Raw genomic sequence first — 22,994 nt, 5'->3', positions numbered from 1 at the left:
GTCGCCATGGCAAAGTTTGTATCCCTTTAAAAGAAACGTCACAGTTTAGCAACCAATTGTATAGCAAGAAAACCCAAACTAGTATATATTTCAGCGTTGATGCGGAGATTATATTATAGTCAGACCATTGCAATTCCCAGCGTGCATAATTAGTTCTTAATTACATAAAATAAAGTAGTCAAAACTGACGAAAATAGATTATTTTTTTTTTTTAAAAAAAACCCAGTTATTATAGATTATAGAATATAATAGTAAGTGCAGGGGGACTGTACTGCACGCAAACAAAACCGATAAGACAAACTTAGGTGAATGGCTTATAATGTATTTCATATCAACGTTTTGGGTAGCATCGTCGGTCGACTATGAAACCAAAGCTACCAGTTTGCCAAAAAAGACTTGTAGAACCCTATATTACAAGTAGAAATCTCCGTTCTCAGAAAAAAAACCAAAAAACATCTTCTAAAATCTCCAGCCATTAACTTACAACTTGGAAAACGTGCCTTTTCCTACGCTGGTCCTTTTCTATGGAATAGACCACCACAATCAATAAAACAATCACCGTCTGTGGACCATTTTAAATCTCAACTCAAAACATTCCTATTTCAAAACCCTGATCTGTAAATAATTAGTGAATATAAAAACCAACAGCACCTTAGAAACTGTTTTCTTCAGTATTAACGCGCTTTATAAATGACGATATAGTCCAGGCAAGATAGCAAAAGTGCGGGCAGTTGCTGCAATAGAAATGCCGATCACGGTTTATGGTCGGTTTAGACGTATATTATGACCCCAAAAAAGTCCCAGTCCGAAATCCGTGCCCAAATGGTTCAAATTGGCCAAAATCCAAAATGGCCTACGCTTTTGGCTTGTAAATTCCAATTTCCACCCAATTATCACAATATGATCGAGTTTGGTATCAAAATATACGTTTTCGGGGTAACTGAATCCATTTCATACACATTTTTGTGATAAGTGTTACCGCTGAGTCAATATTAGGGGTTATTCAAGATGGTGGTCAGTTTTGGCGGGAAAACTCGAATTTTACATAAGGATCAAGTTTGGTGTCATAATATATGTTTTCGAGGTAGCTGAATCTATTTTTGTACATATTTTAGTGATTAAGTGATTCCCTGTGTCACTATAGGAGAAATTCTAATTTGGGATTTAAATTTCCGATTAGGGATTGGATATTAATGATACTCCTACCTTAGACCTAATACAATGACTTTCATCCAGTATCAACTAAATTTCATTTGGAGTGTCTTCCAGTTCACTGCGGTAGCGGCATAGGGGTATGTCGACTGGGGTCACTCTCAGGTTACTGCGAAAGCTGGTCGTGCCTTTTGAAGCATGTGGCACAAAATGATTAAGATGTTCAGACACAGATGGATACAACAGTATCACCTGTTTGTCAGATATGCAGTGAACCATTTGATAATGAACAACCCATAGTTATTTGTCAATGTTTTAAGGTTAATGAAGTGGAGGAGTCTGTATCAAGGTCTAGAGGGTCCGCGGTGCCAAAATTCATTTTTGCGGACCGTTGTCTTTTACATGGTCTGTAGGAAAGACTAGCGGACGGTTTATTACAACATATATAATCGGTGCCCGCTGTTACAACAGTAAACAGTAGAACTCGCAATGCCTATTTTTTTGAAAAGCCAAGGCAGGACAAATGACGACTTGACATTAATCTTGTTGTATTTAATAAATCAGCATTGAGGCTGGTGTCCCTAAATAGATGCCACTTATTAACTACTTGCACATCTAACTTATTTATAAAACATCTAGCACAGGAATTGTTCTTCACTCTGTGTAACCTAAGCAAAAAATGTAATTGCAGAGGCATGCTGGCCGACTACCCTGCCCTCATAAATGCAAAAACAAAATAAACTCGAAATGGTTGATAAAGCTCGAATCCACTGAGATTCCCTAACAAGGTATATGGGTGGGAGTGGGGGTGGTTATGTGCCTTCTCTTCCGAAAATGTGCCATCGAATATTATGCCCCCTTTTTCTGCTGCCCTTCCCTTGTTCCAACTAACTCCAGAGATACTACAAGTTCAATCAGACCATGATTTCCACGGATGACTTCCAAAATAGATTTTACAGACGGATTAATATTTCCATAATATTCAGAATCAACTAATTTGTCTTAGTTTTATTTATTTATATTAATGAATTTAGGAAAATTGCAACACGGGCGACGGGAACCATTATTGCCGATTAGCATACTCAGGGCCAATACGCAAACCGTCACAACGAATGACATTTAATCTGTCACCAGTTACTTCCTTGGCCTGGCTTAAAGTGTATTTTGATCGTCGTCTCGTTCATTCTACCTCCCTACCCCTACCCTCATTAGGGAACAGAATCAAATGAAACTTGGCAGGTACCCTTTGTAAGGAATACCAGTCCCTTTTGATGCTTGTTTTTCTTTACTCACAGGTCGTTTAGTTCTTGACTGCAGCTAACTATGTTCATGTTCGGATCTTTGTGACTTAATCATAATCCCTTAACCAAGTGTCAATGTATGGTATGTCATGGCATATACGTTAAATCGATTCTACCATGTGCCACAGAACTCAAATTTTCCCTAGCACGCCCTTGGCGTATTGTTGAACTTAGTCATGACTTTACACCAAGTTTTATTCTGTCCTCAATTCTCTGCCACTGAAATTGGTATCTCCGCTCATTATTGAACGTAAGCCAGGAATCTTAATCGGCTCATTATTGTCGGCCCCCAATACCCGTTATCTTTCTGTCATTTTGGGAATGACGATGGACAGTTCACTGCATATCTGACAAACAGGCGATATTGTATCCATCTGTGTCTCAACATTTGAATCATTTTCTGAAATAAATTCGCCACGTGCTTCAATAGGTTTGGCCATCATGGCTCAATTTTCGAGGTTGGTGATCGAAATCGGACACGCCCACGACACTGCGTCCACAGTGGGCTGAGAGTGACCCCTTTCCTCATGCCAGCTACGCTGCTTCCGTAGTGAGCAGTGGTCAACCAGAGCGTCTAAATGCAATTTAGTTGATGCTTGATGAATGTCATCGTATTAGATCTGAGGCGGACTCGACCACTCGTAATCCCCAAATCTCCAATGGGATTTCCCATTATTTGACCCAGGGGAACCAGTTAATTACCAAGATGAAAGAAATGTGTCGAAAATGAGATCAGCTGCTGCCTCCAAAACATATATTTTGACACCAAATGTGGTAATTTTGTAAAATTCGAATTTTCCCGCCAAAACTGGTCGCCATCTGGAATTATTTCCTAATAATGACTCCGCGGTTTAACTAATCACCAAAATGTGTATGGGAATGGATCCAGCTACCTCGAAAGGATATATTTTGATACCAAACTCAATCATATTATGGCAAGTGGATAAAAACAGGCATTTTCCAGTCAAAATCGGCGGCCATTTTGGATTTTTGCCAATTTGACCCATTTTGGCACGGATTTCGGACTGGGACTTTTTTTTGGTGATAATATACGTCTAGACCGACCATAAAACGTGGTCGGCATTTCTATTGCAGCAACTGCCCGAAATGGTGCGAAATTGAGTTAAAATGCCTGGACTAATATTATTATTATTATTAAATCGGACGTGTGTGTGATACCATCCCTGCAAAACATACGTTGTTTTGGCTAATGATTGTCTAGGTATGACTTCCAATATAAATGCGCAGCTCCCAAATCTTTAACTTCACTTTAGTTTCAATTATTGAATATTTGACGATGTAAGACATTTCTCCACAGAGTCGGCAACCAAATCATATGTATAAGGAACATAATGTTATTCTGTCTAAAACGTCTGGTTGACAGTTTGTCGCATCCCGTTTCATGATAAAGGGCTTCTTTACTCGTAAATTTGGGTAAAGTTGTAACTATACGAGCAGCTTCTAACTGGATTTTGTCTAGAAGAATACTATCGTGTTTGCTCCAGTTATCTCAGCCCGGACTAGAATATTCCAAGATCGATCTCATAGATTTTGTCTAATGTGTTTTGTTAAATTTGTACTTAAGTTTTCTTAAGATCTTTAATTGCTTTTCTGCGGTATTGCAAATTCTGTCAATATGGTTGCCCATTTTTATGCGCTCACATTTTCATGTGGACGTATATTGTCGTCGCCCCTGTCCGTCCGGACGCCTGTACACAATTTGTTTGTAAACACTCTACAGGTCACAAGTTTTATCTGATTTTGACGAAACTTGAAATATAGGTTTATCGCCAAACGACCCCGATTCCTTTCGATATTGACATGTATTGGACTGTAACTTTATATGGAGTATATTGTACGAAAAATCACTTTTTACCTTGTGGCCACTCTAGAGGTCACAATTTTTATCCGATTTTAAAACTGTTTAAATATATCACCGTTGCACCATAATGAAGAATGGGTTCGAATTTCGGGGAAATCAAAACGAAACTGCCCGACAAAATGGCCGCTCCTAGTACGCAAATAGTGTAAAAGTATGTAATACGAAGGTTGTTGCCCTTACAGAGGTCACAATTTTTGTCCGATTTTGGTGAAACTTAAAATATATGTTTATATTCCAAAGATCTTAGTTCTGTTCGATATTCGCGCATTTCAGAATATATGTTCCTGGAATATGGCCCCTGATTTCACGAAAACTCGCAGGTTGTCTTTAGCTTGTTCTCTATCCATCTCTTGCAAAATCTGAGTGTATCTTTCAACCGCTGGTAAATATTGCCTAGGTGTTTGTGGATCCGGACAATATCGAGTTCAATGCAATCCAATTTCCATATATTCTTATTTGAAAATAACAAGACTTTTGTCTTCTTGCAGCATGTGTTGATGACACCTCCAGTAAAAGTAGTGCCCCATGCACAAAATGCGAGAATCATTCCAGCACTCTTTCATACGCTTCAACGACGTGTTCCTGTCAACCTGGATACACATTCGACACACAAACCAAATGTACAGGTAAACTTGACCTAGGATGCCACTCTCGGTGATAGAGAAACGAATCCATAGAAATGAAATGCTACAGCATAAAATTAAAAATAGGGCGATAATCCCCAGCCCGAGTCACCTATCACTTCCACTATGCATAACAATATACATGTACCTTAAGCATGTACCTTAAGGCATTTTGATTGATCAAATATTATGAAACGGTTTCAGACAGTCAGACCTAGACAACAATACATATTGGGGGAATGATCATGTAATGGCATGCGCATGGTTATATAGACTCCCGCTCTAAGACAACCGTATACGAAATTAAAACCAAGATCTTTATTCATCGGCCCTTGTTTGCCACCTGAAATTAAATTCAAACTGGAATTTTACTCTATCCATTGTGGCACCTGAAATTAAATTCAAACTGGAATTTTACTCTATCCATTGTGGCATCGAATTTCCAATGATATTCGTTTCCCCATACCTAATAACACAATTAAGGATATACATGTACATTAAAGCATATTGCAGTTTTGGCTTAATTAATGACATATAAAATCATTAAGAATATGTGCGATGTTATGTTATATTAATAGCACGGCTTTCATGAGTTAACAGGCTTAACCAGAGGCCGAGAGCCGAGGCTTTAAACCTGTTAACGACTGAAGCGTGCTATAAATGACTTGTAACATTGACAACTGCTCAACATGCTTATTGTTATTGCACAGAAAACCCACCCCACTTCTCTTTATGATTTCTACTAAAACTAGTGTCAACCAGCAAAAGTGTGCAATAACATTCAACATGTCTAGTTATTGCACGATTAAGATCCATTCAATCTACTAGAGGGAAACAATCTGCTTATTCAACGAAAAGAACAAAGGAAGATTTCCCATCCATGCTACAATAATTTATGCCTGTTAAAAGCTTAGAGGGTAATATTACATCATTATCACCCAATAATAGATTCTACATGAATTTGATTGGTCAGTTAAAAAGGAACTACTTTTTTTTATTTTCAAAGAACAGTTCATTTTTTTTTATTAAAAGTAACTTCTTTTTTTTAAATTAAAAATAAATTATATTTATTTAATTGACCTTGATGGAAACACTCGCTCAATATACAGGACTTTGCAATGGTTGAATTGCTGTCAAAAAAATGATGTATCACTACGCCGTAATGTAATCAGGTTTAGTAAAAGTGAAATCTATAGCAAAGAATTATATTTATTTTATTTGTGCATGTGAGAAAGGATTGGGTGATATATAAAATCTCCTACTCATCTTTTTTGACATCAAATATAGATTCGTGGGAGATTCTCTATTTATCGGTTTTATACTTATAGAACCATAAAGGTCAACAATATTTACGTTAGGTCCAAAAAGGTTTCATATCCCAAATTTTGATTAATTAATGACATAAAAGTATTAATGATATTGTGAGTGTTACTATGTTGTATGCCCGTTAAGATATATATATTGTCCACTATCTCATTATTAAATGCCTGATGATCCCCGTAGTGGGTGAAAGCGCTAGCTAAGATGATATTAGTTTTTTCTTTCTAAAAACCTAATATTTCTATATACTTTTACCTAAGAGTAGAATCTTTTATTCGAAATAAAGATGTTTTCGGAAAGAAAACTAGGTTTTTGCGAGTAATTTCCTCTCTATTAAGCTTCTTCAGGCAAACTTTACAAATAGGCATACGTAAACAGCGAGTGTTTTTAATATCTTAATAATACCATAGGGCTGTTGACCCCGCGGAAGGTCAAAATGAACTCCAATATTAACGTTACGTGTTTTATTGTATAATTGAACTTCACAAGATCCATTAGAATTGTTGTAAAGTAAAGATTTTTGTGGTTTTATTTCCAGCGTGTCCAGCTAATACCTATAAATCCAAATATGGAACCTATCCCTGTAATCCGTGCCCAAGATACAGTATTTCCCTTGTCGGAAGTAAGAGTTCCAGTCATTGTGTGTGCGAAAACTCCTCTAGTAATAAACACAGCTATAGAATACAAGTTTGCCTGCCTTTAATTAGTGGTAAGTTTATTAATGCAAGTAATTTGGAAACGATATGATAATATTATTGTTACTAGATATATTGAAAATTGATACTGAAGCCAAGCATTTAAGGTAATTATTTTTGTGGTGAATATTTATTACATCACTAACACCTTCAAAAATAATCTAAACACTGCATGGAATGTATAAAATTTGACCATTTTTGCTACCATGGATAAGAGATTACCACAATAAGACCAAACAAGTAAGATTGCAACTATTCTGAAGACGAAAACATTGAATTACCAATGTTAAAGATGCTGATTAAAAATAAGTCATTTCACACCTGATATCAATAAATTAAGTGAGTATGAGACCTAGAGAGGTTGAAAGAAGTGAAGTAAGAAGTTTCAGCTAAATATTAATGATGACTGATTCAGCTGTCGTGGCTAATTAATTTTATTGTTATTCTAATAATATGATCATAAATTAGTTTCTTTTTGGACCAGGGGCTGGCCTTCACGCACTACTGCACTTCAAGAAAACCTTAAGGCTCCGCCATTTCAAGTACAATCGAAATGAAACTTGGCAAGCTTTGTCCTTGGACAACTGCATATCATCCTTTGATTGATCTTACTGCCCAATTCAACATTGCGGCGATGATGTTATGATCTGTTTCTGGTCCGTAATACGCTAGTTCTTGTTTTTATTTTTATGTTATTAATTACGTTCTGGTAGTGTCTAACAAAATCTTCTAGACGCAGGTGTTCAGCTAACCATACCTGGCCTCTCATATGGCCAATAAATGATTAATGGTTAACACATGCGCGTTGTATCATAAAGTCTGTCATTGAGTCAAGTGGCGTTGTTTCGATTTCCAGGTTATACGTGACAAGAAATAGGGTCGTCTGTCCAACCTCGTGGAGTTTCTCTGGTTATTAGATGGAAAAGATCATTGGAATTGCTTGATTTTTTTATATTTTATATCTGTTAGAAATTCGATAATAATCAGGAAGGTGTTCGTGTAGCTCCAATCGACATAACAATTATCGCATAATAACATTCAAGGCTGTAAAAAAGCGAAAATTGCTCTGTTTTCCTTCCTCAAACATGTTTTTGTCCGAACATTTAGATTCTTCGCCCACGCAGCGCAAAACCCCGTTAAAACCAAAAAAAGCGAAGACCCTTTTTGGGGACCACTCCGTCAATTCAAGTCCGATCGACATGAAAATTAGCATGCTTCTTCTTTGAACAATTCTGCATCCATTTGGTGAATTAGGTATTTGATTTTCATCAAACAACCGTCCGTTTTATGGTAAATTGTACGACCTACAGTGTAAATAGTTAGGAATGTAATTGTAATGTGTGTGTACAGTTGACAATAACAAAAGAAAAATTGCTCAAGGTGGATTGCAGTGGACTTCTTTCCTGAAGTATTATGTACAATGTACATACCTCCTCACCAAAAAGCAATAATCATTTGTTTCGGATTTTTTTCCCATATATATGCATCAAAGATACGGCAACATTAATTTGAATATTTTTTCTCTGAAACATCTATTAAACTTTTTTTGCATCCTACATCTTCGGGGGAAACTAATTCAAAACAAAAGTACTTTGTTCTTCTCAAAATTTTTAAGTTCAAAACGTGTAAGTTTTTAAAAATTTAAAACAAAACATTGTGCACGAAACTCAAGTGGCTGCTTGACCGAAACTGGTGCTATTCCACGATTACTCGCAATGCATTTAGGCACGAATGGCTTTATACTCCGGTAGTAATGAGTTATTGATCCATCGTTTCACACTTTGATGATAACTCGATCACATCAAGGCCGTATTATATCTCATTTGATTAAAATGTTACGCTGAGGATATAAAAAAACGAGCCGGTAACCCACATTACATTTAGAAAAGTTTGAAAATCTCCCTAAACCATAAACTTTTGATAGAAGTCATAAAATTTTGTGATTGCATAACAGTAAAATTATTTACTTCTTCTTCCTGTTTATTTTTTCATAACAGTGAAATTATTGTCCTGTTTGGTTTTGATCTAATGTCTAATAAACATGGTAATTAACATTACAAATTTGTTGACGCAGTTTAAAATAACTGCAAATGATTATTTACGAGCCCAATGAAATTCTGTCATGTATTTATTAATGTTTTATTGCAAATAATTTATAGTCTGTTTAATATTTTTGCCAATCTCATTAAAACACAGATCTTATTCGTTTTGCTTTTTATATATCAAAATTGCGTTGAATGCCTTCGCTACAGTTGAGCAAACTGTTTCGCAATGGTAATGCGAAAGCCTTCTTTTTAACACAGCACAAGATGGCTGACCTTTAAGATTACGCCCAGTATAGTTCTGCGTTTGACGTCATATCATATGGCGTATATAACAATTTTGCAAGGGATTTTTGTTGGACAGTAGTTGATTTCGAGAACACCTGAGTTTTATTTAAAAAAAACTGAATATATTCTCTATGATAATAACATATACTATTATCATGTCAAAGTCACTTTTGATTTTTCACCTTTATGTCGAGGTATTATTTATTGTTGACACCCCCAACGTAGCTGGTGATTCTGCAGGTGGCCAATTCTTCAAGGTTACCATCTATCGAGTATTTAAACGAGTGGCTCAGCTGGTGGCCAATTCCAGCACATTATTCAGGATTTGGTAGTAACGCAGGTGAATGCGAGATATGATCTGCCCCGTGCAAGCCAAAAAACTAGTCAACACCCCACTCGCTTGAAAAACGGTCATCTCCTTGCTAGTTGGCCACCCAACTTAAACTTGCCTCTACGGTCGGAGGTATAGCGAAGAAATGGTCGGACGGAAAGTGGTCCGGTCTGATTTAGTGTCGAATCCCGAATAACGTGCTGGCTGGTCGAATAACGTGCCAACATCACCTTGCTACCAGCAATACAAGTAACGTTGACTGTAATTCACAGATCCTTAGATGTTCAGATGTTGAACAACCCGAGATGATGACAAATTTCCAATTTAATAAACTTACTCCTAGACTTAAAGGGACAATAACACTCTTGCTGGCTTGACAGCTTCAGTAAATAAATATTAGCCTTATTCTAAGCATTAGATGTTTAGGTGTCCTACCTGTTGTGTAAATTATCCATTACATCCTATTTTACTTGTCCAGAGGGTAAAAAATATTTTTAAATCCAAGTCACATTTGAAAAGGTTTACGTTAGGCTTTTCAAATCATTTAGTTGAATTTTTCCAATTTTTTAAATTAGGTGTGTTAAGATGAAATTTGTATCATCAATTAATTGGAATACTGTAAAATAGTACAATTTGTTGACCAGAATACAGATTGGGACATTATTCTGTTACAACAAGAGTGGTATAGAGCCTTTAATGTTATAAATAATCAAGAAATGTCTGTAAACTGGTTTTGAAACACTCAATTACTCAGCCCACGTTCTCCTGGTACAGTAATCATACAATTAATAACCTAATCTTTTTTTGTATGAATGGAATTCGACTGGAACAAAATAGCTGACTTTCAACCTAAGAAAACAAAATTTTTAATTGGATAGGAGCTGATAATGTTTTAATATTATCCAGAGACCACATATAAATTGATATTACAAAACTAATCATTAAAATGTAAATACGTGTCAAAATAATTGAATATTAAGCAGTTGTGTAAAACTATAAGCTTACAGTTATTGGAAATAGTTTAAAGTTGCAATTGCAAATTTTCAAGTTATATTTTTAAAATGTATTAAAATAAAGCCTTAAAATAGATGGTATCCATAAACAGTCCTACTTTGTTAAAGAATAATCCTATTAATCCTATAATTCGCTATTGCCAGCTGAGAAATTGGCAAAAATATCATTTTTAACTTCAAATTCCAACCTTGGAAAATGGCTGCCCCAAGTTGTCAATAGCAAAACAGGAGAGGTAATTGTGATGTTATTTCCTGTGTCATAGATTTTTAAGGGTGGGAAATAATGCCCATGATCGTATAATAGTGATTTGATAACCCATTGAGCAAAAGACATAGAAATGATTATGTTTTGACTTTCTTAGAAAATTTGAGATTCTCGCTTTAAAATTTAAAGTCTTCTTTTTAACTCGGTCATTTATAAAAACTATGAATGCATGAGATCTAGCGCTTTCTATTATTATCAGATAGTGGCTGCGGGGGCTATGAAAAGGCAACAACTAAAGACATATGTATAATGTCTATCCTAGAATACAATATTAACACGTTTGTCATGTTGCGCCGACAGACCTCCCGTCAGAGCTATTTAAACCGGGTTACGGAGATTCTGAACTATACAAAATACAATATGCACCTGTTTCTGATTGCTTTCTTTTATAACGTGTTTGTCATTATTTTAACATTACTAAAATATCTTAACAAATTAAAATGATCTCGTCTGATGTTTTTGTGTTTGTATAAATATAATAAATCAATTCAATAAAATTCTTTATAGAAATGTATGCTTTATTATGGTATAACAAAGCCAGTCAATATTGTTGTATGAAGCACAGGAGTCTGACCTTCTATCCGTATATATACTATTCAAAAAAAGTAGGGGATATTTGATTTTGGGGGCATAATACTAAAATATGCAAATGACTACGAAAAAAGTCACTATAGAACCTAACAGAAGAAACATTTCCAGTTACATGTGACGCCCAAACGCACCAATAGCTACCGCATGGAATGCAGGTGATGCTTGGGATCATCATGGGGGTCCAACCCAAGATTTGCACGACTCTGACTTTGAATGTTACAATCATTGTGGCATTGAATTCCAGGGTGGAAACATCAGTTTAATTGTTTTAGTGACCAGAAAACAAATTTTGATATGCGTCGGCTTACCCAAAATGAAAGGTTACGTGCCCTTGGCATGCTACAGATCGGCACAACACAGGCGGTTGTGGCGCGGACGATGAATGTTTCTCAGTCTGTCATAAGCAGGCTATGGTCCAGATACCGTGATACACAATCTGTACAGGACAGACCACGCTCAGGTCGACCAAGGGCGACAACTCAAGCCCAGGATCGATTTATCCATACCTTGGCCTTGAGAAATCGTGTCATCACAGCAAGTCAGATCAGCGCTCGTCTTCAAACAGACACTGGTGTGAGAGTGAGTGGCCAGACGATTCGGAATCGACTGCATAGGGGTCACCTTCGCGCCCGACGTCCTCGCGTGATCCCTTGTTTGAGAGATCATCACATTCAGGCAAGACGTCGTTGGTGTAGGGATCGTCAACACTGGGATAATCGACGCTGGAGCAATGTGATGTTTTCAGATGAGTCAAGGTTCACTGTTGATTTTTTGGACAGACGTAGGAGGGTGTGGCGTCGTCGAAACGAGCGCTTCCAAGACGTTAACGTCATCAGACATGATCGATTTGGGGGTGGTTCTGTTATGGTGTGGGGAGGCATCACTGTTGCTGGAAGAACGGCTTTATATGTTGTTGCAGGGCGTGTTACAGGCCAGTACTACCGGGACAACATCTTGGCAGTCCATGTTGTGCCGTTCGCACGACGTCATGGCCGCCGTTTCATCTTCCAGGATGACAACGCAAAATGTCACAGGGCCAGGATCGTTACAGGTTACCTCCAACAACAGAACATCACCACATTACCTTGGCCAGCACTGAGTCCCGACCTCTCCCCCATCGAGCATGTCTGGGACATGCTTTGACAGAGGTTACGTCAACGTCAACAACGTCCTGCCAATGTCCAAGAACTTGCTGCTGCGTTGCAACAGGAATGGGACAATCTGGACCAAAATGCCACGTCGGATCAATGCTTGTTTGGCAAACAGAGGAGGATTTACCCGTTACTGACTTGGTTGTGATGCTGTGGTAACTTTGCTGTTTGACCCCGGGTATCATTTTACCCTTATAATGGTCAGTCTGTGCCTTACTTAGTCTAACGATCATTTGGAATAAATCGATGAATGTGAACTTCATTTCATTTTGTCATTTGTTTCTTCGTCAGTTTCATTAGGTGACTTTAATAACACTTAAAAATCAAATATCCCCTACTTTTTTTGAATAGTATATATGCATACACCATGTCCAACCAGACAATATATAATAAAAAAAAGAACAGGAATGCAATGCCTGTTGAAGAATCGATTTTACCTGCTCTCGCTTCGGCTCGTTTTGTTTTTAACAATTCGTAATGTCAGGCAATCAAACCTCTGTCGATTCACTCAGATATGTTTTTTCTTCAATCTAGTCGTTTTGATTTGCATAAATACTCCCACAAAACGATATCATAGCAACTTGTTTCCAATAGTTACATTACTTTCGTCCACTTGTGCCCACAGTATTTGATTGATAATGGCCGAAGACTGTCCATTATGTAAATACAAAGAAAAACTTCGGGGCGTTGTAAATAGAAAGAACAAATGACGAAGTTTTTCTTTGTATTTACATAATGGACAGTCTTAGGCTATTATCAAACTTAAAACATAGCACCATAGCGATACAAATAATGGATAGTTTTCTAAAACAACAAGCCATAAAATAATAGATATATTCTTAAAACAACCTGCACATGCTCATGAATGCATGTGACAAAACACTCCAGTCATACAATGCAAGCATACACAGACATTCCAAAATATTTGACATGGAGATGACATGTTTAAAACCCATCGAAAAGAGAGAGATAGAGAGAGAAATGGGGTTTAACGTCCACTTGGCACAAACTAGGTCATTTCGGGACAAACATTTGATTTAACTTTATTTCATTAATTCGCTTGCGCGTAGGGGTCTTTAGCAGGGGGAAGAAACCGGAGGACCCGGAGAAAACCCACGAGGTTTGACAGGCGACCCTACTTGTCACGTACAACTGGGGATTCGAAACCCCATCGAAAAAAAATGTTAATAGTGAGAATATATGTGATAAGCATTTGGATACTGATTACATTGGTATGTACTCGATATGGAAGAAAATAGCCGTAAAAATTGTGATGTTCCTGATATGGGGGAATAATAACCGTCAAAGTTGTGATGGAAAGGCTGCCCACGAGATTGATTTAGATATTGATAATATTCTTAGTACTGTGGTTAATATGGAGGGTACTAGCCGTCCAAATTTTTAATTACAAAATTTAATATATACTCTGATATAAGTGACACGACACATGATCAAAGGCACAAACCAATTCACGAAATTCAAACTCAACTGTCATTATGGTCTAACGGTGATATATTTGAACGTGTTTTAAAATCGGATAAAAATTGTGACCTGTATAGGTTCCACAGGCTCAAAACACGTTTTTTTTGTTCAATCAGGGGCCATCATCCAGGAAGTTACGGTCCTATATGCGCCAATATCGCAAGGAATCGAGATCATTGTGTTATAAACACACATGTTCAGTTTCATCAAAAAGGGCTAATAATTGTGGCCTCTAGTGTGTACAGCCAGGGACCATAATCCAGAAGGTTACGGCCCCATACAAGCCAATATCGAAAGAAACCGAGATCTTTGGGATATATACCTATATTTCAAATTATGACCTGTAGAGTGTTCACAAAGAAGATGCGAAAACGTGGGCGTATAAAAACGCATCATCGATCTAGTTCCGAACGTACTATTAAACGGACAAGTGACATAATATAACGGACGGATTTAAGTGGATTTCTTTATGTAGACAAACATGTAAAATCAACATTCGGTCATGTGACATTTCGGTAACTATGAGGTTTTAAAGTAATTTCATGTTCTGTAATTTAATTTGTTCAGAGAATAAATTATCCCAAAATGCATGTTCATTTTTCAGATAAGTATCTATTATTAGTAAACCTATCCATTATTTTCAATAAATAATGGACAGTTTTATAAATAATAGACGATTGTTTAAGAAAAGCGTACATTCCCCTATATACTGGTTAAAAACATCAAAGGGTGACGACATATCTATGTTTTAATAATAATAATATAATAATTTGGACACTTTGTATAATAAACAACGAGTTAGGGTTAGGTCATTTCCGCATCATAAGTATTTACTAGGAAATCGTAATTTGTTAATACAGTATTTATGAGGTAACCCGTATTCGTAAACATTGTGGTTATAAATAATTTCGTCATATTGTTTAAGAAGATGTAGGAGATAAACACTTCCTGTTTTGTATTTAGAGGGGTTCATTGTCCATTTAACCATGCTTGAATCGTTAGAACACGAGACGCGACGTCATTTGCATGTGAAACATTGGTGTCTCAAGGGGATGAATCCTTGCGACCTTCCGTTTTGGAGTTACTGCCTCCCCTTTCCCAAAACCTTGTGAACATGATACAGGCTAGTAATTTTTTTTTTCAACTTTGGTGAGAATCATTGGCTCATGAATGTAGCGTTCTGCGACCTTCTTCCGGAGTTACGCCCCCCCCTTCCTGAAAGCATTGGGAATGATAGAGCATTAATGGGTTTATTTTTTTCATACTTGTATGATTAGAATCATTAGGACTATGGAGGGATAAACCCCATTGATTTTCAAATTTGAAGTATTGGTATCGGGGAGAATGAAAACGACTGATTTCGTAAAGGCAATCAAATCTGGTCAACTAACGGTAAAAATGGTTGAACCATTTTGTTAAAAATAAAATAAGTTTTAGTATTTGGGTTCAACCTTTAAGTATATAATGAGCAATTTATATTGGTTGCTGACATTTTATGTATATTATAATGATGGAGATTAACCTTCTCGTTAAATAACACTGTTATTCTCGCTTTGTTATTTTCCTTTCCAAACTTCCACCTCTTTGTAATATCTCTGTATTACAATAACATTATTTCTACAGATCTGATTTTAGTAATATTTGGAATATGTCTACATTATCATTATCACAACCACGTAGTATAGTGTAGTCTAACTGTAATATGGTTAATTGATCCATTGAAATGCAATTCTTGTAATAAACATATCTTCATTACCATTACCATTTGCACATATTTGATGTTCCTACTAAAACTGGTTGATTGTTAGAACATACCTTCATTATTACAGCACTCGCCTAGGCTGGACCATCAAGATCATCTGTGCATTTTTAATTTTTCTAATGAATTCCGATTGGTTTCTTTTTTGAAACACAATAACTTTACATCGAGTGAGGGCATTTCGGAACACCAATATTTATATATTTAATTGGCCTACTGCAGACTGATTGTCGGTGTCTACATTGTTATTTTTATTCAATTCATTTTAACGGAAATATATGATACTTCTAGGGAATGGAGTTTGAAAAATATATTTAAATAAATGGAATATTATTGATATACGTATCACATATAATGCGTATTATTCCCCGGAAGCATTCTAAATCCTCCCATCTACTAATGCCGCTGTCATGTTATACTAACCAAAGCCGATCAATATTTTTCGACGTTTTAATATTTTAGTCGACCGGGACGCCAACCAGGTATGACCGCTGTTTGAACCTTTCAAGCCGATTTTCCTTTGAAATAATCACCAGGATTTCTGGTCAGTAAAATTCCGTTTTTAGTCTTCAAATCCGTTAACGAGCATGGGGATCGCTTACTTACCTAGCGGTGGTGTAGTTTGTTGACACCACCAACTTACCTGGTGACTCTGCTGGTGGCCAGTTCTCCAAGGTTACCATCTATCTAGTAGCTCATGTTTTTAAACAACTTTTCCATATGACTCAGCCGGTGGTCAATTCCCCGAAATAGAATCCGGGAAGAAGATCAGGTTACTCAGATAAACGCTATTATTTTGATTGCCTATAGGTAGTGACGGTAAAATCGTCAGGAAAGATGCCTCATTTTACATTGTTGGTGATTATTAAATATTGTGCTTACCTTAAACCCTTTTCCGTCAGCACCGCTTTCTACTTCAGTCGGCAAAAGTAACTATGTTCAATTGCGTCACTTTCCCATTCTTCAAGTCTTTGCTACTTTACAGATCAACCCTTAGCAAAGATATTTACCTTAAAATCATATTTAGAATATATTTTTAAAACAAGTTCAATAACATGGAAAATTGTTTGACATCAAAAGTGAGATATTCCTGTTTGGGATATTTAATTAAACGCAATGATGTATTTTTTTTTTAAAGAACAAAGAGATTCTAAATTAATTTTTAAAAGATTAGATTGATATTTTGCTCGATGTCAGTCCTGCCTGCTTTGTTCTTCTAATTATGTATACTTTCAAGTACTCAACTATCAATCTGTTTTGACAGTTCGCCAAATATACTCTGGGAAAAATGAAAACCGTGCTTTTTAAGTTACATAATACAGCAGAGAGAGAGAGAGAGAGAGAGAGAGAGAGAGAGAGAGAACGTATGGTTTTAATTCTATTTCAGTAATTCGCTTGCGCGTAGGGGTCTTTAGCAGTGGGAGGAAACCGGAGGACCCGGAGAAAACCCACGAGGTTGGACATGCGACCCTACTCCTTGTCACGTATAACCGGGGAATCGAAACCACGCCAGTTGACTCAATGACAGACTTTGTGATACAGCGCGTACACGCTAACCATTCAGCCATCCAACCCCCCTAATACGAGCAGAAGCAGGCGTGATAAATTGAGTTAATCGATATTTCATGACTTCGATATAATATGGAAACGTCTTGCTACCAGTTATTAACGGAGAACTGTAATCCTTGCCGTTTTCTTAATATTTGTGATGTTAAAGTAATTTCCAAAAAAGGCACAACCTGCAATACAAGTAACGTCGACTGTAATTCGCAGATCTTTAGATAGAATAAATGATGATGCACAACCCGACATGATGACAAATTTCCAATTTAATTAACTTACTCTTAGATTTAATGTTAACATATACGCTAGAAAAAAAAATGCTTCAATCCGTTTATAAATCATCGTAACGTATTTAAGCAAAACATCATATGGTTATCTTGATTACTGCCATCTATATTGGTGTCAAATATTATTCTTAAAGATGCATTTCACTGTAGAATTTAAAAGGTAGTTGTTTCTTATATTAGTTATAAAAAATATGGGAAATTAGATTTGTGGAAAGTAGAGACGCTCAGTTATATTAGAAATATACTGGATCCCCTCAAAACAAATCACACTCGCGTAAGAGTGTCACAAACTGGCGGGATGTTGACTTGTTGTCTAACTTACGTAGATGACGCTTGGTATGTGTTGATCGATGGTAGGATGTGAGATAAACGTATAACAGTCTATGTGTACCGAAACAGATGTTGACAAAGGATAATCCAAGAAATTACTTGCGCTGAAAATAGTGGTGATTGTCCACGGTCGACGAGCAGCCAGAAGTGGAACTCGGGACGTTCTAGTTGATAGGTCAGTGCATCACTACTAAACTACAGCGTTCCTTTCCTAAAATAATACCAACAGAAAGGAATAAAATATAAAAGTGAATCAACAGAGAATTTAATCTAGGTACCTTTGAAATATCGACAATGTCTGGATAATCAAGTCATATCTATCGCGTTATACAGACCAAATTTACCATAATAGTAAGTGGACGCAAACCGCACCGCACACAGGTAGTTTATTTTACTTTGTGGATGCAGCAATCTGAATAAAACACAAATCATATTTCCTTTCATATTTTTCGTAGTTCAAAATTTCGTTTTATTTGCATTCACGGAAGCCATCGAAACGAAACGAAATGTAGATCTGTATTATAATCAGATAGTGGATGGGATGCAGCGACTCTAAAAGGCAGCCACTTAAAGACTAACATATATATTGTATAAAGTCCACCGTGAAATACAATATTAATACGTTTAACATGTTGCACTGACAGATCTTCGGGCTATTAAAATCCAATAAAGAGTTTCTGAGCAATAAAAAAAAAAAAAAAAAAAAACCACACACACAAAAAATACAATGTGTTTGTCATTATTTTAACATTATTAAAATATCTTAACAACATAAAGATCTCGTCTGACGTGTTTGTGTTTGTATAATTATAGTACATCAATAAAATTAAAATTGTTATTGAAGTCTCTGCTTTTCTTCTTTCAATATTATAGTATAATAAGGCCAGACAATGTTGTCGTATGAAGAAACGTGTCTTTCAGTATAGGAAGGAATGTTGACTGAAAACTAACGTGATGATGACAACACACACCAGAACAGACAATAATAAATGTCATTTATTGTGTGTTATACATGTATATGAGACATATCAGAGGGGGTCTCAACAACACGTGTAATTGTTATTTAACACTATAATTATTATTTAATATGAAATAGTCTGTTATTTAGTTATGGCGTCTTGTATATAATGTTGTAATTTGGACGGGAAATCAGTGGGATGACAGCCACCACTAAATTATTATTACGCCTATTCAGCTTATTAATGTTACACACCCCTCGAAGAAAGTAGGAGACTATTAAAATGGATCAGTACGTCCGTCACACTTTTTTGGGAGACAATAACTTCTTCTAATTTAGCTAGAATTAAACTTGGTGTAGGTGTTTATTAGGTGAATGCCTTGATGGAGTTCGAAGATGAGAATTTTCTGCTTAAGCTAAGCAATTTGATTTGTTGATGCTTTGGAAAACGATAACTTTGGTTCTAATTAAGTGAGAGTGGTGAAACTTCACGTATAGTTTCATTACATCAATACTTTGTCTTAAGTTCGATGATGAACATTTTCTGCTTAGGCTACGTAGATACTCCAGTCTGATTGGTCGAGACTTTGGAACACATTAACTCTCCTTTTAATGGATGACAATTTCAATGGCGGAAAAATTAAGATACGGACTCCTCCACTTCAACAGCTTTACAACATTATGCAATATTAGTTAAATGATAGTACAATTTGTGACATTCCACATGGTACTTTTCACGGAGCTCGACATCACGACCATAATTGCTCAGCTTAGCGGCCCTATTAAAGCCTCAAATACCCCTTGTTTTCGGAATAAAGGTGGGTTGTTCATTATCAAATGATGCACTGCATATCTGACAAACTGGCGATACTGTATCCAGCTTTATCTCAATATTTGAATCATTTTGTGAAATAAATTCGCGACGTGCTTCAATAGGCATGACCAGCTTCCGGCTGGACTACTAGAGCTAAAGTCAGACTCCTTAGGACAATGTGCAGTTTTCTGCCTTTCTATATTTATCTAATCCAACCATAATTTTATACGCCCACATTTCTGTGTGTTCTTATTATGTCGTAATTTGTGTGAAGCATTGGTGTCGCGGGAGGATGAACCCTGCCGAATTTCTGTTTTGCAGTTACTACCTTCTCCTTTCCGAAAACCTTGTGTACCAGATACAGGCTAAAGATTTTAACAGATTTTGATTCAACTTTGCCGCGAAGTACTGGGTCATGAGAATGTGAATCCTATGATTTTTTTAGCGTTCCCCAACCTTCTTCCGGTGTACGCCCCACCCCTTTTTCTGAAAACATGCTGAATGATAGATACCGTAGTCTTTAATGGATTTCTTTTTTTTTGTATTTGGTTTGAAGCATTAACGCTATGAATGGATAAGCCCGATTGAAGTATTGGGATCGGAGAGAATAATCACGACTGATTCCAGTGGTATAATAGTATTAGTGTCCGGAAAAGATTGTGAACACAAGAGAGCTCAGATTTCTTGAAGAAAACCAATTCTTGCCAACAACCAAGTACATGTAACGATAAAAATTGTAGTTTTAGTAACTGAGTTCCACTTTTAAGTATATAATGAGCAATTTATATTGGTGATGCCATTCTATGTGTTGAATAATTTATTGATAGATTATTGGAAAATAAATCTCAAAAGAATATTATGCGTTCTTCGGGTATATTATAATGATGAAGATTAACCTTCCTGTTTAAAGTATCTTCCACCAACACTGACAACATGATGTTGTTGTTGATGATAGTGTCTCCAAATCGTTTTTGATCCTGGAACAGACAGAATTAAACAGACGACATTAAACTTTATAACATTGTTATTCTCCCTTTGTCATTTTCCTTTCCAAACTTCCACCCCTTTGTAATATCTCTGTATCGCAATAATATTATTTCAACAGATCTAATTTTAATAAACTATAAACTATTCATTTGATATAGCGCTAATTTTGATAATAATCTTCAATAGCGCTGTACATAATGCACTACAGGATCAGAAATTGGTGAAGAGGTGAGTCTTGAGGGCATGCTTGAACCTTTGCACATTTTCAGATTTCGTAATATCGTTCGGCACCGCATTCCACCATGTTGCTCCAATGACATTAAAGGCACGACTGGCAAACGTTTTTCGCTTCACCAATGGCACTTTGAGTCTCATGTACTGGCTAACGGGTCGCATATTGGGCCTTTTGTGTTCATCGGTTTTTAAAAGTGTCCTTATATATAGTGGTGTACAACCATTAAGACTCTTCCAAATCCGCGTCAGGACTTTGTGCTGTATTCGTAGTCTTATCGGTAGCCAGTGTAAAGTTTTCAGTGCCTTCGTTGAACTCGAATATTTTTCAGTCCTGAGTACCAGTTTAGCTGCGAAATTCTGTACCCTCTGAAGTTTTCTAATTTGGTTGTCAGGCAACCCTGCGTATAAAGCGTTGGCGTAGTCCAGGTGGGAGAGGACAGTTCCTAAGACCAGAGTCTCCCATGCTTTTTGTGTAAGCATATGTCTGATGTTCCGTATTGTCTGGAGTCCGAACATTGCTTTATGTGATCTGAGAGCGTAAGATTTTCATCTAGGTAGACCCCAAGGTACCGAATTTTATGAGAACGATTGACGGATTCGTTATTGATGCTGATGCTGTCAGATTTGCATTTCTTCAGTTGTTGACGTGAACCGAAATAAACGAATTGTGTCTTGCTTGCGTTCATTTTTAGACGATTACTGTCCATCCAGTTTTTGATGTCCACAGCAGTTCGCTGATGGTGATCTATTGATTCTAGTTCCGATTCGGGACCTTGTGTACCAAAGGAGTTCATTAGGGCGTGGTCATCAGCATATCCATATATATTCATGGGATCTTGCACCACCTCTTCCATTGTACTCGCATATATAGAATACAGGTTAGGACCAAGACATGAACCTTGGAATATGTCTTCATTATCACAACCACGTAGTATAGTATAGTGTAGACTGATATATGGTTCGTTGATCCATTGAAATGCAATACTTGTAATAAAAGATTCCTATTTAATCATTAACTTTGCACATATTACGCAATCTGATTAGTTGATTGTTAGAACATACCTTCATTATTACAGAACTCGCCTAGGCTGAACCATCAAGACCATCTGTGCACATTTAATTTTGCTACCGAATTCCGATTGGTTTCTTGTTTGAAACACAACAACTTAATTTCTAATAAAGGCATTTTGGTAAAACTTGAAATTGTCAATAAGCTGGAACACCAGGATTATATTTGGATTATATTTATATATTTAATTTTGACCCACTGCAGTCTGATGATCGGTTTCTTTATTGTTATTTTTATTCAGTTTAAAAGTCGATTCATTTTAATAGAAATAATTATTATGTTACTTTTAACGCATTCAACCTTCTTAATTCATATATTTAATCGACCTGCTGGAATCTGATTGGCTGATTGTTTAAAACACAATGCCTTATTGGGCATACAATCATTTGCCTAAATTGGAACATGAATGTTTTTATATTGATTCCTTTAATAGCAATAACTTTTCTTCTAATGCAAATGATATCATTTTAAAATAGAAAACAGTTACTGTATATTTAATCGGAGATAAGTTTCTTCAATAATTCCTTTGTAGTTAGTGCTTGCAATCGACAAGATAATCATTGTAGAAAACTAGTTCCGATAAAATACACAATAACTGTTTTCCACAGAAATCTTGTGTTTATTTTAAGGGAATATCCTTTGCATCAGAAGTAAAGTTATTTTAATGTGTTCAAGCATAAATAAATGTCGTATATACTGGATATCATCTTAATTTTTGTCTACCCTAACCTAACACACATGATATATGGGATTGTTTTATTGACTTATTGCAATCTGATAAGTCGAACTAGGCTTCTTGTTGCCTTATTTTGATTACACCAGGTAGAAAGCTCATTATAACGCATAGTTAATAGCCC

General features: G+C 36.3%; 1 protein-coding gene across 1 annotated transcript in view; it reads left to right on the top strand.

The window, feature by feature from the left end:
* The window catches only part of LOC126827482 (mast/stem cell growth factor receptor Kit), an 81,384-nt gene that overhangs the window by 20,738 nt on the left and 37,652 nt on the right, over positions 1 to 22,994 (top strand). Inside the window, exons 9-10 of the mRNA XM_050556861.2 lie at positions 4,824 to 4,961; positions 6,817 to 6,987. Coding sequence (XP_050412818.1) covers positions 4,824 to 4,961; positions 6,817 to 6,987 — 309 coding nt within the window. The remainder of the gene's footprint in view (positions 1 to 4,823; positions 4,962 to 6,816; positions 6,988 to 22,994) is intronic.

This window comes from Patella vulgata, chromosome 7 (assembly GCF_932274485.2).
Source record: "Patella vulgata chromosome 7, xgPatVulg1.2, whole genome shotgun sequence".
NCBI classification, from domain to species: Eukaryota; Metazoa; Mollusca; class Gastropoda; family Patellidae; genus Patella; species Patella vulgata.
The sequence above is the reverse complement of the archived record's forward strand: the minus strand, read 5'-3'. Positions and strand labels throughout refer to the sequence as shown.